Raw genomic sequence first — 24929 nt, 5'->3', positions numbered from 1 at the left:
CTGCTTACTAACGTATTTAGATATGTTAGGATATTCCTGTTCCTAAAACAACAACATCCTTTCCTAGACCTGTCTACCTCAAAATAACTACTAACTTCACCAAATCAAATGACCTTTTATTAGTCTTGATCTCCCTTGACTTTTTTATACTGTTGCACTACTGATTCCATCTTCTTTTTGGATTCAAACAGTCCTTCCTTGGCTTTAGACTTGAATTCTTCTCGGAATCCTCAGATTTTTCTAGTTACTCTTCTATACACTTATCTTTTCCCCAACCTATAAACTGGGTATTCCCCACAGATCTGCCCTTGTCCCTCTTTCTTCTCTCTCTACACTCTTGTCTTTAGTGATATCATTTACTCCCACAATTTCAACAATTACTACTATGTAGAAAATTTCCAAATATTTATGTCCACTCTTGGCCTGTATTCTGAACTCCATAAGTGTACCTTCAATTGAAAAGACCACCAGTATTCCATACACAATAGATTCAAAATTGGACTTATTTTTATTTCCATCCAAATTTGTGCATCATTATAATATCACTATCTGTCAAGAGAACTACTAATCACAGTTTCCATGTTCAAAGGGCTTGAAGTTATAGTCAACTCTTCCCTCTCTCCCCTCTAATTTACTTAGCTTTGTCAATTCCACTTCCATAATATCCCTTGTATCCCACTTGTTCTCTATAGTTTTGTGGACACCACACAAAGACCAACTAGTTTGCCACCTACCTGGCCTATAGCATTAACCTCTTATTAGTCTTCCCACCCCTACTTGTTCCATTTTCCAATCCATCCTTCCATATTTCTGCCAGATTAATATTGTTTGTGTATAGACCTGGTCTTAAAAATCCCCTCCACAAAAATATTCAGTGGTTCCATCTGTTACCATCTAGTAAAGTTTTGCCTGACATACAGGGCCCTCCATAATTTGATGGTACCCCACCTTTATAACTTTCTGCTTCTCTAGGCATCAAGAGATTACTAAAATGGGTTATATTGGAGTCTTTTTAATTTCATGCCACATTTCTCCTAATTTGGAATTAACTTTGTTCTTTTATCTCATATGTCAACAGTCTGATTTTACATAGACAACTAGCTGATTCAAAAATAAATCCTATGATGGTAAACAGTGATTTTCTGTCTGTTAAGATATGTTCAATTTCATTTTTAAAATGTTACCTGGTACTCCTTACAATGTCTAGTGCACCCCAATTCTACTTAAAACCAATCTACCAACTCCTTTAAATGTTTCTCCACGGACAACCTGTGACCCATCTTTCCATTTAGCTACAACTTCCTTGTTATTTGGTATTATCTACAGTGAGAATGTCAATATCGATATGATTAGGTTTCTCTACTCATTGATCACTGGATCTCATATTTAAGAGTACCAACAGCTAAGTTAATAAAGATCTCACATTTAAGAATACTAATGGCTAAGTTAATATTTATAGACAATCTAAGAATTGTGATCTACCATTGAGCTACCATCACTGAGAAGTAGTAGGATGTGAGAGGTGACGCAAAGGAATAAGGGTTATTTTGCATTTTCCTTTGCTTTATAGGTTATAATGGCTAAATAAATCATCTTATAGTGGCCAGGCTACTTGGTAATGGAAGTAATGAGCCTCTCTATATTTAGCTAGGCTGATCCTCAGAAAGCTTTTATCAACACAACCAGACAGTGGCACTCTCCTTCCCAAATAAACAGACAAAACACAACAAAAAACCAACAAAAACTCCAAACTAATACTGTCTTAGAATGCATTGAGAGACATAGTGTCCAAGATTAGGAAGTTGATAGTCTGTCTGTACTCTGCTCTTTTAAGACTACTTTAAGACCACTTCTCTAGAATGATTATGCAAGATCTCTACTATGAAGGTTCTATTTAACACACAGTTGCTCTCCTAAAGACCTGCCAAATAATAGACGGGAATGATTCTTTCAGATTAAGTGCATAACTCAGTTATTCTTGTCTTCAAGTATAGAGAGAGGAAAAAACTGATTCTTTTCAAGCAGTTCTTTGGACAATGGGACAAAATATCAAACAAGTTAGGAAATATGACTGTGATTTACTTAACTTGGTAGCTACTGCAATGACTAACAAGTACATTTTACTTTGTAGGCATGTAGTAAACATTTGTTGAGAGGATAAGCAAATGAATAAGTAATATATGAATTCATGGTCCAGGAAGCAATGTGTCTCAAATATCTAGCTGTAGACTATTTCCATGGACTCCTTCCTCAAATGTTGTGGAACAACTTGGGCCCTATTTGGATGTTCCTAGAATGGGTTTCACAAAAAGCCACAGAAAGAGCCACACCACTTTGGACTTTCAGCAAGTTGCACAAGTACAGTACGTTTTTTTTTGGGGGGGGGCGGGCATTTTAGCATTCCCTATTCATCTGGATCTCAAGAGCTGTATTTAGACTGTTGTATGTCTGCCATCCTTCTCTTAAATGCTCCAAGGCAGATAGTGGATAATGGCCAGTAAGACGCATATTTGTTTTGTGAAATAGACCAAATAGGGAAACAAGGAACCTTCCACTGAATCTCTTTTATCATCATCATTACCTAAATTACATAAACTATTCATATAAAGAATAGCCATAAATACTGGTTAAGATTACTGATGTAGCAATATACCCTGATTTAAATGAAAAAGGCACAATTGTTTCTGCAATCTTTTACCTTAACTGAAATCACAGCAATATGGTGTGAGAAAAATAATCAAATCAACAAATATTTATTGAGAGCCTATTGTGCTTAAGGACCAGTGTTTGATACTATTGAGGATACGAACACTTATTTGATAAGGATGATACTCATTTTGACATTTTGGATTAAAAATCACTCCCATTATTTGATACTTATTTCTCAAATAGGGAAGCTGAAGCATTTATTGAACTATCACTTTTTTTACCCATTGTAGATAGATATACATATGTGCTCCTTCTGTTATGTCTTCTATAAAAATGTATGTATATTAAATGCAAGGGAAGAAAAAAGTAACTAAACCCTTTCTCAATATAGTAGTTACTGATTGAAATTTATTTCTACTCACAAAAAGTCAGACATTCACAGTTATGATTCCCTCAATAACCATAACTTGGCTCCCTTTACTCACATGTAATACTTTTATTACTGAATATGGTGATTACTCTCATGCCTTTATATATGTGTATATTTGGAGTGGGAATCATAACTTTAAATTTCTTGTCTTTAGCAGGTATAAATTCTCAGAGGTAACTTGGCATTCCTACGATAGCTTTCCATTTGATTCCTTAGTCCTTAGAAAAGGAAATAGAAAGAAAAGAAAAAACCATGAGAGCTCACATTTAACACACTGGTGAAGAGGAAAACACACTATTCCTGTCAGTTATAGTGTACATGGGTGGCATAAAAACAGGGTCTAAAACTATTTGAGTTAAAGAACACTGTATATTTATAGATAATTTACAAAGATATTTGCTTTCAATCTATGTCACCTAGATTAATGTCTAATGGCATACGGAGAAAGACTTAAAAACATACATATGTCCAGAAATCCTTACAACAGAGGGCAGGAATGTAAGCATGGACTTAAATCCACTCTGGTAGATATGACTTTTCAATAAATTTGGACATAGTCATTGTCCTCAACAACAACAATATAACAACTATTCACTAGCCACCTCTATGGCTAGACGACCATACTAGTTGCTGGAGGAAATATGAAATTTAGAGGAGACATGGTCTCTGTCACTACAGAGCCAGCCATCTGGTACAGTGAGAAAACGAATGAATAATGATAATATACATTATGTGACAAATATATATTTGAGAGATAACAAGACAAAGTGTTACTGCTAAGTTCTAACTTTACAAAGTATATATCTGATTCAATACAATCAACATTTATTAAGCACTTACTATGTACTATGTCAAAAGCACTGTATTAGGTGCTAGTGATGATACAGAGATCAAATAAAATAAGATCCCTACTTTCATGGACTTTATGGTCTAGTAGAGAAATACAATCTAATCTAGGCCTTTCGTTTTGCTGATTTAGAAACCAGATTTCATGTGAGTCTCAGTGAGGATCTATCGTAGATTATAAAGCAGAGAATTGTCATGAAGAAAACAATGTTTTAGGTAGATGAGTCTGGCGATGGTATATGGGGTGGACTGGAAGAGAGAGAAAGTGAAGGCAGGGAGACTAATTTGGAGGCAGAGATCATCAATTAAGAGGCAGCTGCTGCCTTATTCAACCTCTGTAATAACCCTTTCAGGTAGTGAAATTAGCTACTATTCTTTTTTTATAGAGGAAAGAATAGGCTGAGCCAGAAATTAAGCAAGTTGCCTTAAGTCATCCCATCCAGCTAAGTGACAAAGCAAAGCTTGGAACTCGGGCCTCCTGACTCCAAGGTTATGACACAGTACCACCACAAATATTTAAGGAGTTTAAAGTCAGAAATGGTGTACTTATTCTACATCCCTTGGATGGAGATAAATATTATCTTCTACACAAAGACATATACAATTACTCATACTTTGGGTTGAGTAGGCAAGTTAAATAGCAGCCCCAGCTACTTCAGCTGGGACTATGATAGACAGGAAATAGTTATGGAGAAAATACTCCTTCAGTGTGAAATGTTATGTCAAGTAACTACTTTAATGGATCTTCTTGTTTTAGGAAATTATTTAGGTATTAGGATAATGTCACTCAAATTCCATAGCCACCAATTTATGTTGAACAAAATGTTTTCTTTTTTCCTATCCTGTGGTCATTTTACAACTGATGTGATTGTTGCAAAGGCTATCCTGACAACCTGTACACAGCAATTATATGAATTATTTGGTTATGTCAATGCCAAATAAAATCCATTTGCATAGAACTCGCTGGTGAGTACATCAGGAAGGATTACCGGCTTCAGACAGGATTAGAAACTGACTTCCTTGGGATTTTAATTTAGGTACAGGGAATTGAAGTTACAGCAGTCTCCAAGTCAGCTCTTCTTCACTTATTCCTACCTGCCTCAGCTGCTCCCCTTTTGTAACAGATTCTTGTGGTTCTTTAATTACAGGGTTATGTTGTTCTCCGTGCTTGGAATGCCCCCCTCTACCCCACCCCCCACACACTGTCTCTACACATTGTCCCCTAGCCAAGTGCATTTCAAGGTTCAGTTTAAGTACTGACCTTAAGGAAAACTTCCTGAAGAATCTAAACAACATCAATCTATCTCTTCTCTGAAATCCAACTACTTTTGTTTGTATTGCACAATGAAGTCCTTTGTAATGTACCCACTTTCTATTTTCTCTCACATTTGTAAAACAAGGGTAGGGATCATATCATTCTCGGGAGAACTGGGCACATGTCAGAGGAGAGAGGCAGTGTGATGTAACAGTAAAAGTGGTGCACCTTGGACAACTGGATTTGTCAGGCTCATACCTCAGGGCTGTGGAGGGGATGCTTTACTGGCTTCATGACTAACATCAATGGAAGTTATTCCATTCTCTCAGGAGTTTTACCCATAAAATGGGAATGACAATATCCATGCTTCCTTTTTCACAGTGTTATGGTGAGGAAAGTGCTTTTTTGGGTGTGAGGCACTTGGGGTTAAGTGACTTGCCCAGGGTCACACAGCTAGTGAGTATTATGTGTCTGAGTTTGGATTTGAACTCGGGTCCTCCTGACTCCAGGCCCGGCGCTCTATCCACTGCGCCACCTAGCCGCCCCTAAAAGTGCTTTGTAAATTGCAAAGTGCTACATTAAAGGCTGCAGTGGATAGAGCACTGGGCCTGGAGTCAGGAAGAACTGGGTTCAAATCCAAACTCAGACACATAATACTCACTAGCTGTGTGACCCTGGGCAAGTCACTTCACCCTGTTTGCCACAGTTTCCTTACCTGTAACATGACCTGGAAAAGGAAATGGCAAACCACTCCAGGAACTTTGTCAAGAAAACCCCATAAGGGCTCACAAAAAGTTGGATACAACTGAACAACAACAACAACAAAACATTAAAGTAGCATAAATGCCCTTGGAGGAGTTGGGTAAGCCACTGCAGTCAAAAAACACCAAACTTGCCTAGACTTGGATACACAGTCCACTGCCAAGCTCACAAGTGAAGACTTTTCAGCTTAGTAGGCCCTCCCAGAGCTTAGGATATACCAGCCTAATCCTCAAAAACTTGAGGCTACTTTCACACCATGATGTATCAGCTATAAATTTTACTGGAAGGCTTTTAAAGCAGTTCCCAAATAGATCCAGAATGCAAAGGAGGATGACAATAAGTTATACCACTAAAACATCCCTAATCTTCCATTCCAGTCTTATACCTCAAATAAGTTATAGGGTTAAATGGTACTTTTAATTTTTCAAAGTACTTTCTAATTTATTTTTACCGTGTCAAGCTCAAATAACCTTTGGAGGTGATAGGCAGGCATTATTTAGCCCTATTTTACGGATGAGAAAATTTGGCAAGGTGGAAATGGAATTGGTAGTTGAATCTAAGTTTCCAATTCCAAATAAAAAGATAAAATAACTTGGCCAATATCACAAGAAATATCTATGGATTATTTTTGTTTTCCTCTCCCAGAAATCCAAATTTGGTGCTACTTTAAGGCACGGAAGTTATGCTAGATCCTCAAAGGCTATTATAGAAGCCCATAACCTCTATTAGGATCTACCAGTCTGTAAAAATTTTGAGTAGCCTTAATGACAAAGTCTGCTACCTGATGTATAAACCCATTAAGTATGGAGAGGCTCATATCTGGGAAAATGATCATTAGCTGATTAAAAAAAAATTTGGCTATGGAAATTCATGAAAAAAAAATCACCCTACCCCTGTGCATCTTTTTTTTCTACTTCTATAGTCAGAGCTGTAGAATGGTGGAAAAGGGCACTGAGGATGCTAAGAAGTACACAGATTTAGACATTCTATAAATAAAACTTGGTATTCTAAATGTGAAACCATTATCTAATGACCAACAAATTTACATAATGTTGAAAGAACTTAACTACAACAATATTGATATTCCTGCAATCAATAAAACCAAATGACAAAAGGAACTTGTAGCTAAATGGAAGGATGGCTCACTGCTAGAAGCAAAAAATGAATTGGCTTTATTGTGTATCCAAAGGCAATAAGAAAAATTATGGGATATTTGGTTATCTCATCTTGCAGTGATCATTTATATGCAAAAAGGCCACTATGAAGATAATTGGCATGTATATACCAACATCTGTTACAGAGAAAAAAGAATTAGAAAAATTCAATGAAGAACTATAAAGATTTGCACATTCTAAACCAAATCAACATATACTTTGATATAGGTGACTTCAACACTAGGGTGTGCATGAAGGGAGGCCAAAAATTACACTGGAGAATATGGCAGAGGTTCATGCCTAGAGCACAAATACTTTCCTCAAGATGAGGAAAGCACATATGGGACAATGCAAGTACTGAACAATAACACAAAAAATAAAATTGAGTATATCTAAAGCAAGAAATGATTGATTATTGGCAGGAATCTGATTTCATAAATGGCTTATGTATGTGATCAAACTATTGACTAGAGTCAAGGTCAAAGACACCAAAGCAAGCAAAGATACCCACAAAATGGAAAAAATATAAATGATATTACTTCACAAATAAAGCTAATCTAGAGGACATCAACAGCTGACCAATATGCCTACTACATTCTCATCATTCAAAATTTTTTGGATGAAAAATCATTAAGCACTTACTATGTGAAAAGTACTTTGCCCCACATTGTAAATACAAGTACAAAAGCAAAGACAGTCTTGGACCTCAAGGAGCTCATATTCTAATTGGAAAGATAACAATCACAGGGGAGTAGTCACCAGGGATAGTGAGTGAATGAGACCATATATAGTTAGTTAATCTCTCAAGGTCTCTCTGAAGAACTTTGGAATAGATTGTGAGACATGGGAGACATTGGCACAGGACCACCCAGCAGGGCATGCCCACTTCAAAGAATGTGCTGTATTCTATGAGCAAAGCAGAATTTCAGTAGCTTAAAAGAAACATAAGATGTGCAAATTTAGAGACTTCCATCCCAAAAGTTCACATGCACTATTTGTGCCTGACTTGTGGTAGAGCCTTCTGAGCTCATATTGGTCTGATCAGATATAGCTAGACACACTGCATGCCTTGACCCCAATGTAGTGGTGTCATTTTGGTCCTCTCCAATAATGAAGGACAACAAGCAACTAAGCAGTGAGTCAGTCAATAAACATTGATTAAACTCTTACTATGTTCCAGGCACTGCACAAAGCACTAAGGATATAAAGACAAACAAACCTACTCTTTGCCCTCAAAGAGCATATATTGTAATGGAGAAAATAACATGTAAGTAACTAGGTACATACAACATATATTCAAAGTAGACTAAGGTAATCTGAAAGGGGGAAAACACTAGCTACGGGAGTATGGAGAAAGGCTTCCTGCAGAACTTGACATTTGAGCTGAATCCTTAAAGTGGTCAAGAAAATAAAGAGGTAGAGGTGAGGAGGCAGAACATTCTAGATATGGAGAATAGATAGTGCAAAGACAAGGAGACAAAATATGAAGTACAATGTTCAAGGAAGTACAAGGAAGCCAACGTAGCTGGATCACGGCATGTGAGAAAAGGAGTAAGATATAAGGTGGCTGGTAAGACATAAGAAGGCTGGGAAGGTGGAAAGAGGTCAGGTTATCTTGAACCTTAAATGTGAAACAGAGGACTTTATATTTGATTCTGAAGGGAATAGGGAGTCATTGAAATTCATTCAGGAGATTGACATGGTCAGAGCTAAAGCTTTAGAAAAATCAGCGACAAATGGAATAGAGTGGGGAGAAAGACCAGTTAGATCTCTCCTAAGGTAAAAAGACCAGTTAGAAACCTATTGCAGTAGACCATTTGAGAGGGGATAAGGGTTGAACTAGGGTTGTTGCAGTAAGAGTGGAATGAAGGCATAAGATTAATAGCAGGGATGTTTGCCTTGAGTTAGGCTTACATGGATCCTCTACAGGCACATAAATGACTGAAATGTAAGGTATGGAGAATAAAGTATCCCATCATATATATTTGTGGACTATTAATTTTTTTTGCTTGTTCAGGCAAAAGACAACCTCAAATTCCAATAAGGAGTCTTCATGCATATTTGAAGATAACCTGAGATCCCTTGATAAATGGATTTCCAGAATTAAACATTCAATGGATCTCTATTAATGTCAAAAATACAAGGAGACACATGTTCCTAAGAAGTATTTTTTTGATGTCCTTCATGGAGTTCAAATGGACACAAATATCTTCCCAATGCTTCTGTCAGAGAAAGTTATTGTGTTGGCTTTATCAAGCCTCAGAACAACACAGAGCATCCTCAAAGCAATCCGTGATCTCTTAAAAGAGATCCATGAGAAGGAGAGAGGGAAAATATGTGGATGAAAGAATTTTTTTAAAGTCTATTGTTTATATAATTAAATGGAAAAGTAGTCCATGAGTTAGAATATTCAGTACACATATTTGGGAAAAGTACTGAAGGTGACTTAGGCTCAGAATTGAATAGGAGTAAATGAATGGCCCATATTATGTTTGGAAAACTACACTGTAATTTTAATTGCTCCCAACTTGCTTTTAAGCACCAAAATCTATCTTTTTAATATAAATGGGCTTCCAGTTATGCTGTATGGTTGTCAACCTTAGAATATTAACCATTCTAGAAGGGATTGGGGAGGGAAGGGGAGAAAAAGGGAGGGGAAAGGAGGAAGAGATGCCCAACTGGAACTGGCCAGCTGGGTCCCCATTCAGGCTGCTTGGACTACACACAGGTTGTGGTTCGTCCTTTGTTCTCAAGGAGGACATGATCACCAGGAAGATGATGACATGAGTTGCAATTGACTTTGGTTTGAGTGAGGGAGGTCTGTGCCTCCTCCACCAGCCTCACTATCTCCTCCAGAGTGCCAGGTATTATAAAAAAATCCCACGAAATTCTATCTCTAATCCTACTGATAATTAGCTGTCTGACATTGTCATTGTCATTGACAATTGACATTTGACATTGAGTACCAACAAACTTGACCTCTCTGGGCTTCAGTTTCCTTCCCTATAAAGTAAGGAAGATCAGACAAGATGAACTATAAGATTCTTTCTAGCTTTAAAATTCTAACATTTTATAATCTTCCACCAAGATTTTTATCTCCATTTGCAAAGAAATAGCCAGAAGGACTCTCCCCAAATTGGAGCAATCCTTTTGCATGCCTATTTGCAAAGAGACATATTTCTGTATACAGATTTCACATATATATGTAACAATAGACTTTCCACAGACAATCACTAAAATAAATTAGGCAGTATATTTAAACAGAGGCCCTATAGTAACTTAAATGTAAATAGCAATAGAAAGTGACCATAAATTTTTTTTCCAACCACAGTTTTCAAGACTTGACAAAAAGTCAATTTAACTGCAATTAGTGATATTTCATTATTTCCCCACAACCAAGGGAGCTGAACAGTTTCTTTTCTCATGCTTCTTCACAGTCTTTTGGAAGAAGGATGGAAAAGAAACAAATCTGTCACAGTTGCTCACAACATTAAGGTAAACAATTATACAGAGATGGTTTCAGAATACTTCAAGCCTAGTTTTCCACAAATGACTTTCCAAAATACTTTTTTTTCATTTGTTTACAAACTATGCATGAATTAATTCAAGTCTAACAATTAGAAGTAACCTAGAAATCTGTGATCCGTATAAGGCCTATTAGACGATACAGCAATGGTATACTAAATTCTGGGAAATCTTTGTGCAAGTCAAATCACACCAGAGCAAATCAATAAATTTAATCAAGAAGCATTTCTTAAGCATCTTTTATGTTCCAGGCATTGTGTTGGGTGCAGAACAAAAACCAAATCATCTCTGCCTTCACAGAGCTTACATTCTATTGGGGGAGACAATCACACTCATATATAGGTACATATGTGTGTGTATGTGTATATGTGCATAACCCACACACACACACACACACACACACACACACACACACACACACACAATAATTTAGGGATGCATGAGGTACTAGACACTGGAGAGATTAGGAAAGGTTTCATGAAGAAGATGACACTTGAACAGTGTCTTATAGAAAATTAGAGATTCAAAGAGGTAGAGATGAAAAAGGATTACATGGGGTACAAGCTAGTAGAATGAGGCAGAGGAGGGAGAAGGAATATCTTATATATCGTCTGTTACTGTAATACTTCCATAAAAAAGGTGGGCAAAAAAGAATTCCAGTTTCCTACTCTTCTAGCAAAGAATTACCTCCTACAAACACGTTGAGAGGTAGTGTATTCTCAGTTGTGTTGTATACTCATTCAGTTGATATGTGCTCACTGACTCAAATTTGTAAAACTGTTATGATGGCAGTAATTGTCCATATTAACAGCCAGAACAAGGTCAACACTGTCGTAGCATCAATTTATAACAATTACACATTTTCCTAAGTGATGACACATCTCTGTGAGGGCTGTCATCACCTCTTGAATGAGATTCCATGCACTGCTGATGATATATGTCATGGGGACTTCTACTTACATGAGCATTACTGAACTTGTATTAATTGAGCACCCACAGGTTGCACAGCACTTTGCTCAAGGGTTCATAGCAGAGATCAGATGCAATCCCAGATCTTCTGAAACATCATCATCAAAAGGCATTTAATATCACACAGAGGAAATCTGATTTAGTTACTAGTTAGGGAATAGCCATTAGCTTGGCACTATTCTAATCCTATGGATCAGAGAAATTTAGAATTCACTTTCCTAAGATAAATTCAAGCAAACAAGAATCGGAAATATAGAGGGCAAAGTGAGAGCTGGGAGAAAAAATTAAATGATCATAAATGTCAGTATTACAAAATTCAGAAAGTTAACCTTGGGTTGAGCTAACAAAAATGTTGAAGGAAAAATGCTACAAACTCCACTCCCTTTATTTTAAAATCTACTTTAATGGTAAAAAGGGAGACTCTCTTGGCTAGTTTTTATATTCAAACTCATAATATGATAGATGTTTGTTGCTAAATACAATTGACAGCAGTGTGATGTCCTGTGTAGGAAGATGATATTACTAACCTATGTCAGTTAGGAAGGCTCTTTGGATTGGTGGTCTAGTAATAGTAATGAATGTGAAACATGGAGTCCTTTTCACACTTAGCATCACTAAATCACAGACTAAGAGTGGGGAAAGGTCATCTATTCTAATCTTATTATTTTACAGATGAGTAAACTGAGGCCCAGAAAGGTAGTCACATTGATAGAATGCAATTTGCAGAGCCAAGATTCAGATGCAGGTTATCTCATGCCAGCACCATGTTGCTTGTATCATCGTACTGCCTTCCTGACCCATGCATACATTTGAGATGGCTAATTAAGGATATAATATGATGTTACAGAGTAGACCCAAAGTAACAGGGCTGTGTCAGGACTAAACCTGTCTATCTCTGGATTCACTAACATAGTACTCACATCAAATGGGTTAGCCAATAGAAACAAATTCAAGACACTTTATTTTAGATACAGTACTTCCTTTGAGCAAGTCCTAAGCTTAAGCTTGTTGAAACAGGCCCTGTGCTCAGATTCTGAAGATGCTACATTAATGTTTTGTGAAGTCTTTGTTGTCACCATGGTAAATAAACTCTATAGGAACTTTTCACATGCATTTAATTGGTCAGGGTAGAAACAGTGAGTAGAAAAAAAGGAACATTTTCTTGATAAATCATAATAACTAATAATTGGGAAATGGGTAGATAAGTGTTTTTTCAACCACAGTTTTACCTGAGGGAGCCTCATTATACCTTAGGACAAACTATAATAAGGCATATTTTAAATCTGAAAGTTTACTATGAGAAGTTTAACTTGCTGGAGATGTCATTGCTAAACATACACCCCAAACGAGTCAATAGCAAAAGGAAAGGTCTCTTGTGCTCCAAAATATTTATAACAACTTTAATAGGAAAAAAAAAGAATTGGCAACAAAATAGATGTTCATTGATTGAAAAATGGCTAAACAGCTTGTGATTCAAAAAGTAATGGAATATCACTATCTGCAAAAAATGGTGAATGTGATTTAATATAGAATGCATGGAAACACTTAGATGAACTGATGCAAACTGAAGTAAGAACAATGTACAAAATGACCACAACAATGTAAATGGAAAGAACAACAACAAAACAACTGAAACTGAATGCTGCAAAATCATAATGAGCCAGCTCGGCACCAAAAAAGAGAGGTGAGAAGGTCCTTTCCCCACCTTTATGTTTTTTACACAGGTGACAAAGGTGGATACAATGTCAGACCTTTATGATGTGTTGCTTAGTTTTGCTGAACTGTAATCCCCCCCCCCTTTTTCCAAAAATCATTTGTTATAAGGGATCATTCTCAAGAAAGGAGAAGACGATGGTGATATGGACTATGCAAAACCAAAATATATCAATAAAAGTTTTATTTTATAAAAGAAGAGAGTAGGGAAAAATAAAATACTACATGAACAAAAAATTCAAAATGACATAAAATGTGAGGAAGCAAGCTGCCAAGTATTCTTAATATTCTGGATGAAGTTAAAAGATTGTTATTTCTTATTAGGAATGATGGAGTAGAAAGTTAAAATTATTTAGGTTGAGTTTGTGTAACAGAACATTATAGATTCAAAGGATTTATAAGATGGAAGTAACATTAGAGATCATATAGTCCAACCTCTTCACGCTACAGATGAGAAAGCTGTAGTACAGAGAGAAGTTACTCTCCCTCATTAGAATATAAGCTCACTGTGAGTAGGGAGTCTTTCATTCATTGGATTGTATCCCCCTCAGCACCTAGCACGTTGCTTGGACTTAGGAGGAGTTTAATGAATACTTGTTGACTGACTGATTGCTCAAGTTCATCACATAAAGCTTAAGTAACAAAGGAGGATTCAATCCAGGACCTTTGATTGTAAATGCAATAATCTTTCCAGTATACTATACTACTCTCCCATGTTGTCTGTTCAAAACTTTTTCTCACCTCAAGTCACCAAAGCACTCTCACCAAAGGACTCTGTCTTATATTTTGCTGAGAAATCACCTGATATTCTCTTTTCCTTTTTTCTAGTCTTAGAAAAAGAGGTTCAAGACCAATCCCTCTGTTTGTGCCCTTGATTCCTTTTCCATCTTGTTTATACATAGTTATTTGCATGACATCTTCTCCATTAGACTGAGATCCTTGAGAATAAGGACTGTTTTTGACCTTTCTTTGTAATCTCAGGCACTCAGCACAGTGACTAGCACATAGTAGATGTTTAATGTATGCTAGTTGACTGACTGATTAACTAGTCTTTGAGACTAGAGACTATTCCCCATACTATTTCCTCTAGGAAAGTGACATTTCAATCATTCCCTCTATACTAAAATTTTCATTTCTTTATCCACTAGTTCCTACCTTATTGCCTAATAAACATGGATTTCCTTTAAAAAAAATCTTTACCTATCCCCTCAAGCTATCATTTTATATAGATTGCACCTTTCTTAGACAAGGAAGTCATCTCTGCTTGTTTCTATTTCTTTACAACCCACTCACTCCTGGATCCCTTGTGAATGACATTCAAACCCACAACTTGACCAAATCCACTTTTCCCAAGATTACTAACATTCTTTTAAATTTTGAATCCAATGGTCATTTCCTCAATTGATGTCCTTTTTGATCTCTTCACAGTGTTTGATACTATTGACCACCCCTTTTCCCTTTATCTTCTTTCTTCTAACTTGGGTATTCAGGATACTCCTCTCTCCTATTTCTTCTCATAGCTGTGTAACCACTTCTTAGTATCTTTTGCTGAATCATCATCTATCTCCTACCCGAATTGTAAATGTCACTTAAGACACTGCACTGGTTCCTTTTCTCTTCTTTCTTTGCAAGCTTTCCCTTCTTAGTGAGCTCATCTGAATCTATGGATTTAATTATCATCTCTAGACAGATAACTCCTGAATCTACAAATCTAAACCTCATCTTTCTCCTGAGCTCCAGTCCTGAATTTCCAATTAACTACTTGACATGGATGATCCATGTGTACATCAAATTCAACATTTCCAAAACAGAACTCATTATCTTTTCCCTCCAAACCCTTCCTAATCTCAATCCAATAATCAATTCAGCTCTACATGGCTCTGGCTCTCAAATCCTTTGCCCCTCTTCTATCAATGCTTGACCCCAAACCTGTTTGTCTTTTCTGTTTCTACTAATGAGCTACTGAACAAAGCTGGCTGGATCCACTAAAATGTCATCTTCTAATCTCAACTGGGTCCTCACTTCAGAAGACAATCCTGTTATTACTCCCTATTTTCCCTCCCTATTACCTCCAGGATCAAATATAAAATGCTCTGTTTGGCTTTTAAGGCCCTTCATAACCTGGCCCCTTTCTACTTTTCCAACCTTCTCATACCTTACTCCACTCCACCTACTCTGTGATCCAGTGACACTAGCCTCTTTGCTATTCCTTACATATCTGTCTGACTCCCAGCATTTTCTCTGGCTGTCTCCCATGCCTAGAATGCCCTCCCTTCTCATCACTGCCTTCTATCTTCCTTCTAGTTTCAGCTAAAATTCCACTTTTTGAAAGAAGCCTTTCCTAGTCCTCTTTAATCTGAGTGCCTTCCCTTTGACACAATTTTCAATTTATCCTGGATCAATCTTGTTTGTACCTAGTTGTTTGCCTGTTGTCTTCCCTGCTACACTGTAAGCCCCTCAAGAGTAGGTAGTGTTTTTTGCCTTTCTTTGCAACCCCACTACTTAGCACAATGCCTGGCACAGGGTTGTTTCCTAAATGCTACTTGACTGATTGGGTTGACTAATTATAGTTTTCTCCCCCATTCATCACAGATGCGCTTTCAAACCTCTTTTCAAGTCTCTCCATCTCTTTCCTTTCAACTGAGGACCTTGCTTCAACTTCACTGAGAGAATGGAGAGCACTCATTGGGAGCTCCTTCTTTTCCCTTTCTCTTCATCTTTGATAGTACCCCCTACTCTAACCTGCTTAGCTCTAATCTATGAAGAGCTCCTCTCTTCACCAGACAAATCTCTATGCACAGCTAGTTGCATCTCTTCCTGTATTCTCCATTAAATTATCCCTAGAATCATCTCCTTTTCTCTCTAATCCTCTTTTCCTCCTTATCTACTGCATCCTACCTTGCTGACCAAGTCTTTGCATCCTAAAAAATACATCTTATCATCCCCTATGCCAGTGCTCTACTTAAGCTATCATCCCATATCTATTCCCCTGCTGTCAAATTCCCAGAAAAAGCTGTTCACACCCTTTCTTGCATTTCTTCTTCCCTTGACCCCATCAAACAACTGAAACTAAATTCTCCTAAATTACCAATAATCTCTTTAAAAAATAAGTTTTCATTGATATCTTTTCTTTTTTTATATCACCTGCATTTTCCCCCAGTATCATTCCCTCATCTACCTCCTAGAAAGCCAACTCATGTAATAAAGAATATTTTTAAAAGAAAAAGAGGAAGAGGAGAAAAACAACCAGTAAACCTGATCAATACACTGAAAAGAACAATGATCTCTCAATTGCCAAATCTGTTGACTTTGTCTTAGTCCTAATCCTTCTCAATTTCTCTGCAGCTTTTGACACTCTTTTTTCTGGGATTTCATGACATTACCTTTTCTTGGCCCTGGCTCCTAGCTGACTATTCTTTCTGAGCCTCCTCCATTAGTTAAAATTCTATATCATACCCCTAACTATGGATGGACCCCGAAGCTTGGTCCTGAGCTCTATTCTCTTCTTTCTCTATACTCTTTCACATGGTGAAAGTGTATTACGGATATTAGTTTCCATGGGTTTAATTATCTCTATACAGATGATTCTTGGACCCATATATTTAGTCCAGGTTCCTTCTCCAAACTCCAGTTGTGCCTCTTTAACTGCTTATTGGATATTTCAAACACATCTTATCTCAAACTCAACACATCCCAAGCTGAACTCATCATGGTTTCCCTACTCCCTACTTCAGAACTTCCCTATTTCTTCTGAGGGTACCATCATTCCTCTAGTTACACAGGATTGCAATCTGAGTATTATTCTTGACTTCTCATTTGCCCTCACCCCAAATGTCCAATCAGTAACCACATCTTGTCATTTCCCCCTCATTCATAATGATTTTTCACATGCTTTCCCTTCTCACACTCCCAAAGGCACCACCGTAGTTCAGTCTCTCATTAGCTCTTGCCTGGACTACTGTAACATCCTCTTCATTGACCTCACTGACTCAAGCCTCTCCCCTTCCCAATTCATCCTCCACACAGCTGAGAAAGTAATATTCCTAAAGGGCAAGTCTAGTCATTTCACTCTCTTACTCAATAACCTTCAATGTTTCTCTATTGCCTCTAGGATCAAATGCTATGTAACTTCCTCCGTTTAAATTTTCCTTTTTCCATGCCTTTGTATAGGTATAACCCTGTCCCAACTTACCTTTCAAGCCTCATTCTACATTACTCATCTTCCTGAACTCTGCTGTCCAAATGCAGTAGCCTCCCCTTCTGTTCTTCACCCACCATATTACAGCTCTCATTTCTGCACCTTTGTACTGGCTACTTCCTGTGCATGGAATGTACTCCTACATCAACTCTTTGAATCTCTGCTTTCCTTCAAGGTTTGGCTTAAGAAAAATAGTGTATATCAGTGGTGTCCAAGTCAAACAGAAACAAGGCTACTCACCCATACATAAGGATCCCTGCAGGCTGAATACTGTCTTAGAAAACCACTAGTCACATTATCTATGTCCTATTGTATTATTTGGAGGTGGGGTTAAATGTTTCCCAATTATATGTGAATCTGGTTTCTTTGTTGCAGCCTGAGGTTTTTGACACCTCTGGTCTGCATGAAAACATTCTAGGTCTCCCAATCTGCTTGTATTCTCCCTCTCAATCTTTCTATACCTTATATTTATTTTGTATTTCATCATATATATATTTGCATATATATATATATATACATAATCTATATATGTGTGTAAATGTGTGTGTGTGTATATATATACACAATCTATATATGTGCATATATATGTGTGTGTATGTTTTTATATATATATATATATATACAGATATATAGATATAGACATAAATATATATATTCATTTATGAACCTTTACTGAGAGAATGTAAGCATCTGGGGGGTAGTGACTTTTAACTTTTGTTTTCTTTATCCCCAGTGCCTAGCACAAAGTGCTTAATGAATGCTTGCCAATTGATCCATGAGACCTTCGCCCCATCTCAACTTGAGCCCTTCTCAGATTTTGCCAGGATCTCTCTGTCTCTCAATATCCCTGCCAATGCTTCCTTTTGGTTTTCCTCCTCCTTCCTGGATGCTGATTTTTCCTCCATCCCCATCCTTGCAGGATGTAGCCTAGAAAGCCCACTCCACCAGTCCCTAGGCTTGTCCAGGACTTGGGATCCTCTAAGCTACTAGTTGAGGTGGAAGATATAGCCACTCATGTCACTTGGATGAGAAGGGGGTCATCAATTAGAATTCTTCAGGTAAGATGTAAGACTCCTGGGCCTTAACAACTGTCCTAATGGCTCTTCAGATCCCCCAAGAATAGTCATCTATTATGATGATGAATTCTAAGAATCCCTGTGCCTTACTACACTCTAAGAATCAGAGGGCATTTTCAAACCTCCTGCAGCTGAACCCTCCTATTTGAAAAACCAGGATGGATTTTCTTTTCTTTCTTTCTTTCTTGCTTTTTTTTTTTAACAACAAGCATTTATTAAATGCACATTATACATATGGCACAAAAATGAAATAGTCCTTGCCCTCAAGGAGCTTACATTCTCTCAGCAGATTTTATTTTTTCATTACTTAAAATCTGTTATTATCTCATCCATGTAGACAATGACTCCAACACTGCAGATGACAACCCATCCTTGCCTTCTTTATTCTGTGTGACTATTGGCCGTGTTCTCCAAACACTCCTCCACAGGGCAGCATCCAACATGATGGGGGCTTTCTTCCTGATCTTCTGATGTTGCCAATGAAGCACTACAACAAGTGTTTATTAAGCTCCTACTAGATGCTCTAAGTGCTGGAGATACAAGTATAAGGAAAAAGACAGTCCCTGCCCTCAAGAAGCATATATTCCAATGGGGAAAGATAACACAGAAAAGGGGGCTAAAAGGAATGGGGGGGGGAGAGAATGAAGAGAATGAAGGATGGCTAGTCTCTACCCCTCCTCAAAATGGGATTTTAGGAAGATCTAATCAATGGAAGAAAAGGATTGAAGGGGCAAAGGAAGAAGGCAGCTAGGCATGACAATCATTAACAGGATTACAGACTCTGAGCAGGAAGAGATTTTTAGAGGCACCTTAATTCAGCTCTCTCATTTTACAGATTAGATTGTATTCTAGATTATATCTATGATCCACCCAATTGAAATCTATAATCCTATCCCCCTCCATGATTTCATCCAGTCCTCTGCCTTTGTCCACACTTAGAATGGATTCCACTGCCCCAACCCTCATTTCCTTCAAGGCCTAGGTGTTTTCATTGCCCATCAGAATCATTACAGTTAATACTATTAACAGTTTGGAGTGTGGTTAGCTGTAATCAGGAGGAAGAATTACGAGACAATGAAAAGGCAGGACAAAAGATGCAGCTTGGCCTCTATGATGAAAAAAGCTTCCTTAGCTTAAAATCACTGAAGCCAACATTCATCTGGGCCAGAGGAGTGAACAAGAAAACTTCTGGAAGCTCCAACTGTTGAGGCTTAGGGGAGCTGGAACCCCAAAATCACAACACATGGGTCCTGTCCAAAAGAATTCGACCCAAGCCTTTTTTCAGACAAAGACAAGGTTTATTAGAATGTTGTCATATTAGGCAGACTCTTAAGGAGTCTGAACATTAGTGAGCTAGACTATGAGAATCTGAACAGCGGCCAGATTTAAGAATCTGAGCATCTTAATGGCGACAAGATGGACTTTATATACAGGAAGACTGTGGGAGAGATCTAGGAGTGGCCAAGTAGTCTGCTGGGACTGTGAGGTAATAGAATGCCAGGGACCTGGACCATATGGCCAAGGGAGAATGGAGCCTAGCTAGAATTAAGGGCCAGGGGCTATAGGGAGGTAAGGCAATGGAAGGAAACATCAGTTTCCCCATTATGTTCCTTTGAAAAGGAATGTTACCCACTGGCTATTCCTGAGTCTGACTATGAGGTGGATTTGATACTGCATAATTATTTGAATCCAAACAGAGCTAAGGATCTTTTATCTTGTCATATTTGGGCCCTGCAGTCTTTTCTGTCAGATTTGTGTCTTCCTTTCACCTACAGTTGGTAGCAAATAGTGGATACCAGACTATGTCCCCTCATCGTTCCCTGGAAGCAAGCCTGTGCTCCTTTCCAGTCAACCTCCTCTCTGATTTTCTATTTGCCTTCATATCCACTACTTAGCACTGTTCTTGGCACATAAGTAAGGGCCTAAAAATGCTCATTCATTTATTCATGTATTCATTCATTTATTCACAAATCACCATCCCTTTAGTCACCCATATTTGCAAATTAGGCATCATCCTTGATTCTTCATTCTCTTTTATAAGGGATATCTGATGAATTACCAAGTCTTGTCAATTCTATTACCACATCTCTTGCATCCATCTCCTTCTTTCCACACACACATTCACTGCCCTAATTCAGGCCTTCATTATCTCTTGTGTAGACTAGTAAATAACCCTTCTGCCACTCTCTAGTCTCTTCCCTTGATCACAGCTACAAAACAGATATTCCTAAAGTACAGGTTTGACCACCTCACTATCCTCACCAAGAAGCTTCAGTGACCCCTACTGCCTCTAGGATAAAATACAAATGTCTCTTTTTGGCATATGAATCCCTTTCCAACCTGGCTCCAATTTGTCTTTCTAGACTGATTTCACATTGCTAGCCCATGCATTAAGTTCCAATAGGCCTGCTTTCTATATCCTCCAATTTCCAGGCTTTGTACCTTTGTACAATCTATTTCCCACATCTGTTCCTAGTTCCTTCCCTTTAAGACTTAGGCCAAGTGCTTCCTCCTACCTAAGGCCCTTTCCTGATGCCCTCAGTTATTAGCAATCTCCCCAACAACCTCCTCTCCCCTCAAATTACTTCATATTTACTTTGTGTACATTTTATATTAGCTTATCTAAATCAGTGTTGTTCTCTCCTTCCCTCACATACACACACCTAGGAATGTGAACCTATTGAGGGCAAGGACTGTTTCTTTCTTTCTTTTTCTTTTTTTTTTGGTAATCATCCCAGCACCCAGAATAGTTACTGACACATAGTAGGTGCTTGATAAGTGCTTGTCAAATTCAACTGAAATGGGAGGAATTTATCTAAAAGATAAATAATATTTCAGCCCAATGAAGCACCACATGTCAGATGCTTAAGACATTTTTTCCAACCAAACTGAATTAGAAAGTTTCTAATGTACTTACATTGCTCCATTTGTGTAGACTGTATCACTTCCCTCCACATACTGCACCTGAGCTGGGTAGACATGCTGCACCTGCTGTACAGTCTGTACTTGCTGTACCTGAAAAATAAATACAAGGGACATTGTGCATTGTAGATATGGATGTAGACTACTGAGTCTGTTCTAATGGTTGCTGTAAGATGCAATCGTGTCATTAAAAAAATAAACTACTAGATAGACAGTAATTTAAATTTAAGTTCTTGTTAATTCTGGATGAAGCACAGTGTTTAAATTGAGGCATATGAATTCTGTTTTACAAAAATGTACACACTTTAAAATGTTTGGGTTTATAATTCTGAAAGGTTCATGTTAGTGACTTCAGTTGAATGCAGTTCTTAAGATGCTCATTATCACTTCAATAAACTTAAAAAAATCAGAATTTCAGACCTACATATAAAGCTATATAATACATATATACTATTAACATTGCTTAAGAAAAAAAGGATTCTTGCCAGTATAACTAACTGGTAAATAATATGAAAGGTTTTATTTCAATTGCTGGTATTCATGGCTGCTAATTAGCATCATTACTGAAAGGAAACCACACAGAATGATCACACAAACCTATACTGATCTTAAATTATTGATTTTATAAATTAGAGTATGCCATTTTTTGACAGTAGACATGAAGTGCCCACAGATAACCACAGTCCAATACGTGCTGCCTTGACTACAATCTCCAAGGACCCTGGGTGACTGAGAAAGGCACTTAGTTGGCTACCATCTGAACTGTGAGCACTGTAAGTTACATTATAACAGACAGTTTGATGAAAATAATATTAACCTCATATGGTTATAGGAAGCAAAACATGAAATGCTCTAACAATTCTCAGGTCCCACTTAGGCTGCATAAACTATGCAAATCAACTTAATTAGCATAAGTGCCCAATGGTACTGGCAAAGTTGAAAAAAAAAATGAAGGTTGTACAGATCATCATCAAACCAAAGGCTTCTCTACTTCACTGACAAGTATTAATGAACCCACATAGAGCACTGTAGCACTTCCCTGAAAATAAAACAGTGGCAGACTTTTAAGTAACAAAAATTTTTTTGTACAAATGAAACAGACCACTGAAAAACTTTTGATATAAATTCCTTTCTATAATCAGAAAAAAATCATCATAGATTGCATAAAAAATCAGACAAGATCAGACAATGGGTTCATTGTTTGACTTTACATATGAATATATATGAAAATAAGCTTATTAGAGAACATCTTTCAAGATTTTTGTATTTTTCTCTACCAAGTCAAATGTTTTTTGTAATCAATTAACAATTAGAAGTGGGATTTTATGTTCTATACCTCTCAGTAACACTCCCTCCACAGGTGCTGACCACATAGTCTGTCATACTGTGTGAATGGTGTCCCTCTAAAAATATTCCATAAAGGATCTATCCCATGGGCTAAACATTGCATTATTTCTTGAAAAAGTTGTCTTTAGAGCTGTTGAAAGCTCTTGAATCTGATTTTACAACTATTAAAATAAAAAGATATTGCTCAGATATCTATATCTATAGCTCAGATATCTATGCAGTTTTCTGCAACCTGTGTTTCCTCCTTAAGGAAGAATATTAAAGAAATATGATTTAGCTATAAAATGAAAAAGATTGTACGCAAACAAAATAAATGCAGTTAGAATTAGAAGAAAAAGTCAACTGGGAAAAACATCTTTGCAGGAAATTTCTCTGATATTGGTCTCATAGGCAAGATATTGAGGGAATTGATAGAAATATTTAAGAACAAGAGCCATTTTACAAAAAGTAGTCAAATTATAAGTCGCAACTTTTTGAAAAAAGTTACATAAGCTGGCAATAACCATGTAAAAATATCCCAAGTCACTAATAACAAGAGAAATGTAAATTAAAATATACCTCATACTCATCAGATTGACAAGGATTTCAAAAAAAAGGAAAATGATGTTTGTGGAAAGGGCTGTAGGCATACCAAGGTACCATTGATTTAACCATTCTGGATAGAAATTTGGAGCCATACCCCTCAAATCACTAACTTGTATATACTCTTTGTTTTTGCTAGGCATATTACACCCCTCCCTGAAAGGGTGAAAGACAGAGGAAAAGGACTGATTCATACAAAAATATTTGTAGCAAAGGACTGAAAATAAAGTGAGTAGATATCCATCAGTTGGGGAATAGCTGAGCAAATTATAGTACTGTATATGACAGTAATAGAATACCATTATGTTATAAGAAATGATGAAAGGAACAGATGGATTCAGAAAATATGAACTGAGGTAGAGTGAAGTGAGCAGAACCAAGAGAACTATTTATTTAATAACCACAACATTATAAATGAAAACTTTAAAAACTGTGATCAATATAATGACCAATCATGACTCCAGAAGATTGATGAAGCATGATTCCTATCTTTTGTCAGAGAGATGATGGACTACATAGGTACAAAATACAAAACACATCTTCAGACATGCCCAGTGTGTGATTTTTTTTTTTGCCTGACTACTTTGTTACAAGAGAAGGCTTTTAATTTGGAGGTAGAGAAAAGTAGGGTGATATGAATGGGTAGTGATATTGATGGAAAAAAAAAGAAGAGAGAAAAGAGCATCAATTAAACATTTTAAAAATATTCAGAAGAGAGCCAAAGGAAGTTCAGAAGGGGACACAGACAAGCAGGGTGTTATCATGTTAAATTTAATATTCACTTTAAAAATACTAAGCTGTACATAACAGAGAATTAAATTTCCACATAAGATCCTCTTTGTTCTTTGTATACTGAAATGTTCATGTTCAGTGATTTTGTTAAGTTCATAATAAAAAGGGGAAATTAAAAAAAACACTTCAGAATTTAAAAGACAAAAGCATCATATTGATCCCATGCTTAAGAACAAGCTCCCCATTGTCTTTCAACAACAGCAACAAATAGTTATTAAGTGCACAGTACATATAAGATGAAGACATAGCCAGGCTGTTTTAGTGGATAAAGAACTGGTCTGAGTCAGCATGACTTGAGTTCTAGTGCTGCTTGGACACCTACTAGCCATTTGATCCTGGGCAAGTCATTTAACCTTTCAGTGGCCTCAGACAACTATCTAAAACTCTAAGTTGCAAAACAGTTGCTGAACTGCACTGGTGGATGGATTTTCTTCAGTTGGGAGTCCTCTACACTCCAAAATCACACTAAATTTTTTTTTGTGGAGATGAGAGGTCTAAATGACTTGGCTGAGCATCTGAAATTCACTGCCCATTAATTAGTTCCATTTGAAGAGTCAACAAGGTCATTTCACTCCAGTGAGGTCAGCCTTACTATTCCTCATGTATATAGCTTCCTTTTTCTTGCCTCATTTCCCTTACTCCTAGGGTTCTCTTCTTTCCTAAGTGCCCTCCTGCAGAAAATATGTTTAATGATACATATCTACTACTT

At 37.2% G+C, this 24929-nt stretch overlaps 1 protein-coding gene across 5 annotated transcripts in view; it reads right to left on the bottom strand.

Annotated features, from left to right (window-relative positions):
* The window catches only part of RFX3 (regulatory factor X3), a 329994-nt gene that overhangs the window by 119177 nt on the left and 185888 nt on the right, over positions 1–24929 (bottom strand). For all 5 annotated transcript variants that reach the window (XM_021006282.2, XM_021006288.2, XM_078152509.1 and 2 more), the window contains one exon: positions 21495–21592. In XM_021006282.2, the coding sequence (XP_020861941.1) occupies positions 21495–21592 (98 nt within the window). The remainder of the gene's footprint in view (positions 1–21494; positions 21593–24929) is intronic.

The sequence above is a fragment of the Phascolarctos cinereus genome, unplaced genomic scaffold, assembly GCF_003287225.1.
Source record: "Phascolarctos cinereus isolate Bilbo 61053 unplaced genomic scaffold, phaCin_HiC Scaffold_4;HRSCAF=312, whole genome shotgun sequence".
NCBI classification, from domain to species: domain Eukaryota; kingdom Metazoa; phylum Chordata; class Mammalia; order Diprotodontia; family Phascolarctidae; genus Phascolarctos; species Phascolarctos cinereus.
The sequence above is the reverse complement of the archived record's forward strand: the minus strand, read 5'-3'. Positions and strand labels throughout refer to the sequence as shown.